Source organism: Montipora foliosa, chromosome 2 (assembly GCF_036669935.1).
Source record: "Montipora foliosa isolate CH-2021 chromosome 2, ASM3666993v2, whole genome shotgun sequence".
NCBI classification, from domain to species: domain Eukaryota; kingdom Metazoa; phylum Cnidaria; class Anthozoa; order Scleractinia; family Acroporidae; genus Montipora; species Montipora foliosa.
The window spans coordinates 6,445,374-6,455,373 of NC_090870.1; the positions used below are offsets into that span (position 1 = coordinate 6,445,374).

The 10,000-nt window shown below is 39.8% G+C and overlaps 1 protein-coding gene across 3 annotated transcripts in view; it reads right to left on the reverse strand.

Annotated features, from left to right (window-relative positions):
- LOC137992238 (protein argonaute-2-like) overlaps positions 1-10,000 on the reverse strand; it is a 57,503-nt gene that overhangs the window by 27,861 nt on the left and 19,642 nt on the right. For 2 of the 3 annotated variants that reach the window (XM_068837446.1, XM_068837448.1), the window contains 4 exons: positions 9,477-9,605; positions 8,782-9,083; positions 6,692-6,748; positions 6,254-6,527 (listed from right to left, as the gene is read on the reverse strand). In XM_068837446.1, the coding sequence (XP_068693547.1) occupies positions 6,254-6,527; positions 6,692-6,748; positions 8,782-9,083; positions 9,477-9,605 (762 nt within the window). The remainder of the gene's footprint in view (positions 1-6,253; positions 6,528-6,691; positions 6,749-8,781; positions 9,084-9,476; positions 9,606-10,000) is intronic. The other variant, XM_068837447.1, reaches the window with a different exon arrangement.

Consider the following 10,000-nt stretch of genomic DNA (forward strand, 5'->3'; position numbering starts at 1 on the left):
ACACAACCAAGTTCCCAATATTGCTTTATGTGTAGAGAGCCATGTAGTCTGCTGTAACTGCAAGATTTTGCCAAGGAATGTAATATCAAAAGTAAGCTAGTAAAAAATGCCTTTAACTTACAGGTTTTATCTATCGGATGATTGTTGTTTGCTTGTATCTTTTCTCTTCCCATTAAGTAACTTAAATTAATATCTAAAGCCTGATGGCATTGCTTTGAAAGAATTTATGTTAATGCTATATAGCAAAATATTCTCATTTGTTATTCTTTGACAATTGTTTACATACTACAAAATAATAACTGGTAAGGAGAAAATAGATAAATAACACAATTAATAGCTATTAATTATTAATAACATAGCTGTAAATTTAATTTTGCACTCTTTTGCATCAACTTTTAGGCCATGCTTTAACTTGCTTTTTCTGTGCACTTAGATCGCTAAGAAGTAATTCCAGGTTTCACCTGAAAGGATTGTGATTGTGCATAGACCTCAAAAATCCAACTCCTCCCCCTCACCTCCCAAATACACAAGAATGTCAATGAAAATCGCTGCAAGCTTCATGCACTTACTCCTGTTCCACTCAATTTTGTCAGATTTATCATCATTGTCTGCCACCCTTCACCTGGGACTTTGGCCTCAAAAGAACCCAGTCGGGAACTCGAAATTTGTGTAAATACTGTACAGTTGCAGCACATTTGGAACAATAACCTAGGGATCAAGTCCCCTCAGTTTTGACTCATTTCTTTCCTGTTACAGTGGAGAATTTCCGAAATGATGTTCCGAGCTTCCCTTGGCGCCTTAGCAGGGTCATTGGTGCACAAGTGGCCAAGAACCGAAGCCACTGAAGCCTTATACGTAATGCAAACATCTATTGATCGAAGAATGCCTCCCGTGCTTTTTTAGTCAGAAGAATGCCTCCCGCGCTTTTTTAGTCAGCCTCGACTCGGCCAGTGATTGCATGCACACTGGTTATTATCGCTTGCCCGATTCTTTTAACAGCATCGCTTCGTCAGGAAAAAGTCAAAAAAACGAATTCTCCTTGTATTTCCAAAGGGATTCCTCGTTCAATACGTATCACCCCCTTTCCAGGATCGAGACGATCGCTGTAAACTTGACTAACTCCGATTGCCGCATAAACTTCGAATCTCGCGCCCTCGCCAATTTAAGAGTTATTGTAACACCCTCTGCACTGGTATCTTCATTTGATGCTATTCCTCAATAATCAACTCAAGCGATTGTTTAGCTCAAGCAAATAAATTTTCGATCGCTTGCTCAATCTCTGCCAACGAGCTCTGTGAACGATATAGCCACTTTCTGGACTCGCAACATTTAATTGTAACGCAAAAACCGGAAACCGCTTTATCTTGGACAATAAAAGAAATTAGATAATTTATATTTTAGTCGAATTGTTGGAAATAAGATTTGTCATCAAGATACTTTATTTGGGTGCGATTGACGGAGGTATTGACAATTAATGGGAGACCAAAGCGTGATAATCTCCCAGGCGGTTTCTTCTGAAGTGTAACCGACCTTTCAGCGAAATCTAGTGTCAAAGGAGTAATCTAATTAAGAGCCCGGTCCAAAATTTTGCTTGCTCTGGCTCCTCGTGGTGGGTGAAGGGGGAGGCCGAGGATGGAGCACAGCCGGATGCATGCCTGCAAGTTGTAGTGAAAGACCGGAGAGGCTGGCGGACCCTATGTCATAAAATCATCCAAGTAATGACGAAGGAAATCAAACCCATAGTTATGAGTCAGTATCCATTCGACCATGTCTGCAATGGAGGTAAAGATGTATGGAGCCGAGTGTAGTCCAAAGGGAAGAGCCATGTCCATGTAATATTTATCATGCCACTTCACGCCCAAGAGGGAATGATCCTGTGGGTCAATGGCCACATTGCGGTAGCCGCTCGCCACATCGAACTTGGCCATAAGAGTTCCCCGGCCCTGAGCCATAATGCCATCGATAAAAGAATCAACAGTGACTTACTGAACTGAAAATAAAGGCTTGGGGATGCCGTCATTGATGCTGTGACCCTCATAACATGACAGATCAAGAAACAAACACCATTGACCACGTTGATTGTTCTTTGGGATAACCCCAAAACGGCTGATGTGCAAATCTGGGAAAGGCAAGGTAGTAAACGGGCCTGCCACCCTCCCACACGAGACCGCTGTCTCTTGGTAAGCATCTATGACTGACGGGTGAACAAGGGCAGAATACATGTTAGTGGAAGCTGAACGCAAGGAAACTGACAACGCCTCAAAACCAATGTGGAATCCCTCCCAAGAACAGTAAGAACGTAGGAAGCTGCTGCCTGATCAGGGTAGTCACACAACTCTGCTTGAAACTGGGACAACTGCAACGGGGAGATTAAATGTACAGGGGCTAATGGAGAAAAAGAATGAACTGGAACAGGACCGCTGGGTGAACCTGCTGAGCCTAGTCAAAACAAAGCCACTGAGCACGGCATGCCACACTGTAGGTCAGGAAATTGAAACAATACTATTTACACTATATACACAAGAAGTAACAGGGAAGTATTCCCGCTTAAAAATGCCCCCCTTTGGCAGGGGAGGGGGCAACAAGACTGGGGTTGCGAATGGGGCAGCTAACCTTGGGGTGATACCCATCACATGAGCTGCAGACATGGTGGAAGCGGCATTCCCCAAATGGCCAACGGCAAGGCCCATTATTCCACGAGGTGCAGTAAGGGGTAGGAGAACTGTAGTCTTGACTAGTACACACGGTTGTAGATGAAGAGCCGACCAACGGCCGATTGGGAGAGCGTGCTGGAGACCGCAGATGAAAATTATACAAGTCCAAGTTCATCTTGGCCCAGTCTGTTGCACCAGTTGCTGCCGCATCCCTACGAAAGGCCAGATCGTATTCCAACCACACCCGATTTGGAGAATGACGTGTCGTTTGTGAGGTCTGGCCATCCATGAGGGTGAGCTGCACACACCACCATCAATTTATTATTCTGATAAATTGTGAAAGCCTCCATCCAAGTCAGAATATCCAAAATTTCCACTAACTGACGTTTTCGAGAAACCAGCAACTTGCTGTCCAAAAGGTATGCGGTTCCTGATCCACTGCGCGAAGGTTGACCGACAATAAGTCCGCCAGGTCCACAAACTGACCACTGGTAATTTTAGAGACCAATTTGACAGGGATTGGCACATGTCCGGAGCCTACAACAAACGCTTCTCAAGAGATGGTGGCACAAACGAACTGCCCAAGCCTGACAAAACGCTAGCATGAGCCGACATAACCAGAGAAGAGAATCAATTCACGAGGCAGGCCGAGTTGGAGCCAGAGATGGTAGGCACCAGAGGGAATGTAGAAACAAATGATGGTAACCTCAACCTACCTGATGACACCGCATAAGAGCCAGCCAAGACCACATCAGCACTGGAGCTAACACTCGAAACAGCCCGTGGAGCGCTTGATACAGGAATAGGGTTGTCCCGAATCGCCGCAATAATAGTGGGCTGTGAATTCCCGCGGACTGTCGCCATGGCCGATGCCATCTCATCAGAAAGCCAGGAGGATGTTCCCGCTGTAACCACCACCGACACTGCAGACGATGAAGGGGAAGAAGAACAAGCGGTCGAGACGAAACCAGCCGCCAAGCTGTTGTTAGTTGAGTGTGGAAGAACCATTACTGAGTCAGGTAGATCACAAAAAGAACGAGCAACAGCACGTGCCCAGGAGACCGGGAGAAGATACAAAAAACACTACACGTCTAAGGGAAAAGACCTCCGACCAACACGATCTCTATGCGACAATAAAAAACAGCGCAAAAACTCAAAAAGAAATACTTGAAAGTGCCCGACCGCCAACACACCGAATGCTGAGCCAAGCAAAACCATGCATGAGGACATACAAAGGCACACGCATAATGTGCAAAAGAACCGTTGACCGCTAGAACTGCCAGAAGAAGTCATGGAAAAGCCCCACATGCAAAATAACACACGCACATGCTAAAAAATGCTGCAGGCACACCCCCAAAATACTTATCAACCCTAACGCTAATGCCACGCAACGCAATGCAACGCAATGTCATGCCACGTCAGACAAACTGTGCAACTTGCTCCTGGTTGTTAACTAAGTTAAATTGCATTTAACCCTATTATAAACACCAATGAAATACTAAATCAATTCACTATAATATATTTTTTAAAGTAGATACAACGTGTACTGCATTGAAAGACACTATTTTTATATGTAACCAAAGCAACTGTGATCTTTTCATGTGTGAAGATGTTTTTGCACAAAAGCTCACTTGGTATTTCATTGGTGTTTATATAATAAAAACCTGTTTAAAGCAGGTCGGTCTGAGAAAACACTGTGCAACAGCCCAACAGTAATAAGGTAAAAGTGAAAAAAGAAAAGAAGCACAATAGACCTTTTAGTTCCCATTCCAGACCACGTGATGTTCTCAAGGGAATTTTCCTTTTGTTTTGTCATAGGTTGTACGTACATATGCACATGTGTAAGACGACATTTGAAAGAAACTGTTCCCTAGAGTAACATCACATGGTCTGAAATGGGAAAAAAAACGCAGTTGTGTTTAAAGGTTGCAGCTTCTAGAGCTACATGTAAGTGTCAAAAATAACCATTCCTATAAACACAACAGCATCAAAAGACTCAACCGGAACAAGCTGACTATTTACAAAGCGGGGTGGAGTTAAATTGGTTGCGGTCAGAGCAGGAGTGAAACCTGGGGCATTGACATAGAAATCTAAGTGCCCCAACCACTGGACCACAGCCCCTACTCTCGACACGAGCATGGCGGTCCACATGAGGTTTGTCCAGGCAGCTAGCAAGGAGGCTGCCCCTGTTTAAGCGCTTCAGCAGCTTTTCGTCTTCAGCGTCAGCGTTTCTTGTCCTCAGCTATTCTTCTATTGGTTTCAATAGTCTTAACGCCATCACAAACCGTTCTCCTCCACACTAGTCTGTCTGCTGGGGCTGTGGCCCAGTCAGCAATCTCACAGACTGAGTCTTTAAAGGTCCTTTTTAAGTGCGTCCTTGTTTCTCTGCCTTTTTAGCAGCACCAACTCTTCGAGATCCAGTAAATAGCTGACTGAAGAGAAGCTGTTTTGGGAGGCGTTGTGCATCCATTCTGACCATGTGTCCGTACCACCTGAGTCTATGTTGCTGTAGTATAGCATCAATACTTGTAAGGGAAGCTCGGTCAAGAACTGCAGCACTGGTGACACGATCATACCATTTGATATTCATGATTGACCGGAGGTATCTTTGGTGAAATTTCTCGAGTTGCTTCACTTGATATCTATACATGTACATGTAAGTAGTCCACGTTTCTGAGCCATACAGGAGCATTGGTATAATGACGGCTTGATAGACTTGTATTTTGGTGCCCAACTCAAGTTCGTGGTTATCGAAGACTCGCTTGCGTAGCTTTCCAAAGGCTGATGCAGCAGTGCTGATCCTGTTATTGATCTCACGATCAAGTGAGACATCACTTGCCACAATTAACTGCCAAGATACTTAAAGTGTGGAACTACCTTGAGAATGGTTCCATCTGCAGTAATTTCAGGCTGAGTGGGAACTGAGGTGGTACCAGAGGCAGATACATAACCTCCGTTTTAGTGCAGTTGATAATAATTATAACAACAACAATAATAATAATAATAATAATAATAATAATAATAATAATACACCTTTTGCTGTTCATTTAGAGAAAATATGCAATCATTTGCACTTAAATTAAGTCAGACAATAATGCGAAAATATGTTCATTTGCGCCAATCAGCATTGCGTGAAATGCACCCTCCACAAGGATATCCACATAATTCCAAAGCAACTTTCATTATTTTGAGGGCATTGTAAATTCAATAACATCAAAAGAATATTCTTTTGCCAATATATACAATAAAATTTTAAACCATGGCTAAACAGTCAATAGCATCAATGAATAACCAATACAATTTTGTTGATAATCATTAGTGTGCTTATACAAACAAAAGAGTGTTCTTTACATTCTTTTTGCAAAAATCTTTTTTCAAATAAAAACGTTACATAATCAGCATGAATTTGTAAATAAATGAAGGGAACTTTGTAGATAATAATAATATGTCCTCCTCACAGAAAACTTCTCAATTGCAAGTCTATCCAATCAATCAACCTGCTGTGTAGTAGTGCAGTCATAGTCAAACTAGACTAATAACAGCGTTGTAAAATGTATGACGAGGTGCATAATTTTGTTTTAAGACATTTTATTACCTACCATCAATGTTCACCAGCATGACCTTCCATTCTGAGGGGCGTTCAACGTTCTGATAGAAACCAAAGTGTACCTCACACCCCTCCCCTATAGTTCTGCCAAAGCCTCCAAAAGGGAAAAAGGATCGTCCAATAGGTGTGAAGCGGTTGGATGGAATCTGCCTCAAAATGATATCCATTTTATGTAGAGCATCTTGTGCCATTTTTTCATTTTGCTTGCCCTGCAGAAAGGCCTTTAACTCAACAAGACGTACACATGCTGCAAACTGGATCTTGACCTGAAATATAATTATGGCCAAACATGAAGTTACAGTCAGTTATCCTTGTCATCATTATAATTATCCGCAACATCATAAGCACTTACCATTGAGAAATACCTAAACACCCTCAGGACTCTTACTTCACTATTGTACCCTTCACTTTTTAAAACAAAAAAGCAAACCTTAAATTTTCTCTGCTTGTTTCCATCTTCACCAGGCAGTGTAACACTAAGTTCAACCTAATGAAGGTCACAATCAAATAAATGAGCAACTTACCTTGTTAATCAAACATTTAAAAAAGATGTTGTAACCATTCTCTAACTGCCACAACTTTTCGATCAACAATGGTAGTGCGGTCGCATCAAGGAGTTGACACTGAGTGTTAAAATCAAGTTCTAGGTGTTACACTGTGTTTCTCCCAAGTGTGACCACAACCAATGTTAAATGTCTAGGCAGGATTGAAGAGGAAAATATGAAAATGTAGTGAATGCCATGCTACTATGAAATAAACACATGATGGTACCTAACAGTTGTTGAACTAGGTTGGGCAACTATCGTGATTTGTCAGTGGTGAGCAGATCAATAATTTATTTGCCAAAGCCGAAGGCTGAGGCAAATAATTGATCTGCGAGACACTGACAAATTATGATATTTTGCGATAACCCGTTCAATAATTGTTTTATCATTTGATGACTGAGTTAACTTTATTTTTCACAATTTCCAACAACTAAATCTTTTTTTGAAAGCTCAGGAAAGCCAACTGCCATTTTCACACAAGAGCGTGGTTTCAATTACATGTACGCATGAGCAGAATATTATTGGCAGCAAAATACTTATTTGTAGACAGTTATTTGCAGGTCACGTGGTGGGCTCTCGGCCAATGAAAAGGAAAGAAAAAATACATCGAAAGATAATTATTATTGTGTTGATACTACTGAATCTTGGGACTACTAATATTAAGGCTTGTAGAAGATGTTAAGCAAATAAAAAATTCAAAGTCTTGAAGGAGACATTTTTTATGCACGGGGTATGTGTATGTCTAAACAACAGTAATATTTTTGGGAAGAGGATGATTATGTTGGCATACCTTCACTCATCATCAGATTTCAAATAATTGCTGAAAGTAGATTTATCGAAGCGCAATTTCTATTCTATTTCCTTTATTTATTTACCGGTACTTATTTTGTTTATTTATTTATTTATTTATTATTAGTCTTTAATACTGAGTATTCAATGTGCATACATATTTATTTTATCTCTACTTATGTAATACTCACACTTAGATTTACTCTGTAAACAGTCCTACTCACTACCCGCCTAGACTAGCTTTAGCTATTTGCGGGCTAGCGTTGTTTTGTATTAATTTTACTTTGACCTAATATAAATAAACTTGAACTTGAACTTGGCACAAAAATATCTTCCAGCATTTCGTAAGTATTTTGAGATCCTTTGAGGAAATATTTGCACTTATCAACAATTAATTATTGTAAAATTGATAATTATATTTAAATGCTTGATGTTTAAGGACCTTGATTCAGTGAAAATTATCAAGGATTTTCAATGTCTTGAAGCCACAAGTCAAGTGCTTTCAAGGCGAAGAAATCAGACTCTTGAATTCACTGGCCTTTAAAGTGCCCCTGTGATCAGGGGGTTTTCCAAACTATGTTAACAAAACACTAAGTGGCCCACGTTTTAAGCCTTGATTTCAAAAAGACACCTCTTTATTTTAACTGTAATTTTCCTATTTAATGGTCCGCCATTACTAACATTATGTTCTTGAGAGAGCTGGATCGAGGAGAAAATGACGTCAAAGGCTCACTAGTTTAAGAAAGCAATACGTGTGTATGCCGCATAATTAATATGCAGCATGGGGGTTTTGGGCTTTCAGACTTTTAAACTCACGCTTTGCATATATAATAAGCTGCGTTCATACACTGAACTTTTAAGCTAGTGAACCTCTGACGTCACTTTTCCCTGGATCCAACCGTCTGAGGTCCAATCGGTCAGTTTTGAACTTGAGTAATGGCGGACCGTGAAATCCAAAACTTACACTCAAAGTAAACGGCCTTTGGAGAAAAATCAAAGCTCAAAATTTTGCCAGTCAGGTCTTAAGCAAACACACTTTCAAAATCTGAAGGAAAAAAGGAAGTGGTTGTTTTTATCACAGGGGCACTTAAAGACATCTTTTAAAACCTTAGGTTTCAACGTTAAAGCAAAAAAATTAATAATGTAAGCTGGTCTAATCCTTAAGGTTATGCAAATTTTTACTCACTGGAGAGGGAAGTTCTATGAGACTTATTAAGTTTTTCTCGCCATCAAATGCTGGTTCATGACCTTGGAAAGTCACTTCCTTGTATTTCTGTGTAATTGCATTCATTACATCTCTTTTTGTAGCCTTTGGACATTTCTTTGGAGTAATCTCAACATCATAATGATACAAGCAAGTCAGCTTTGGCGAGACATTCAGCCGGAAAAAATTGGCTCTTAACTGAATAGGCCATCCCACAGTGCCATAGCCAGGCCTTTTGGGTGGTAGCAGAACATCATTGCCACTACTATGGTGAGCTGTATCATCTGAAAAAGAATTAAACACAGTGAGAAGCAATTTAATTTATGCTAAGTGTAGCAATTTACTTTGGTCCTGTGAATCTTGTTGTACTTGTCACAGGCCTTGTTATTCTTGTTCATGCTTTTTTATTTGTTGTTGTTGTCGCTGTTCCGTTTGTTTTCACTTTATTCTTGACTTGTTTCTTTTTTTATTGTCCTTGTTTGTGCTGATCTTGTCGTAATTTGGCATTGATTTGGATAAGCATGTGCAAGCTTTTGGAAGCATTTATTTGTTTATACTTTCAAGCACCATCTTAAGACACACCTGTTTAGCAACGCTTTTTCTTTTTCTTAAAGTTTATTTACTTTCCTTCTTAATCACGTATAAATTTTACCCATTGCATATAGGTTAGAGCTCACCAGCTTCTTCCCTCATTTTAACTTCAAATCCTGGCAAACTTCCTTCTATTCCGCTGTCACTTGATGATTCAGTTATTCTGCTCCAGGGAAAAGGATCAACAAACTCTTGAACTTTCAATGCTTGATCTACTGGTAAAAAGACAGTAAGGCATAAAGTTAAAACAGCCATATAATAATAATAATAATAATAATAATAATAATAATAATAATAATAATAATAATATTTTCTATAGCCCTTTTTACAATGAAAGATCAAAAGTCCTTTACATGTCTTAAAAATAAAATAAAATAGTAAATCTAATTACAATAATTAATGTAGAAATGATTGAAAGTACATGTACATAATAATTATAATATGTACAAGTGAAACATAATAATTCCTAAAATTTTATTAATTAAAAGTAAATCTATCTGTGAATGCTTTCCTGAATAAAAATGTCTTTAAATTTTTCTTGACAGTCTCAACTGATGTGACATCTCGTAGACTTACATGTAGTGGTAGGGCGTTCCATAATAATATTATT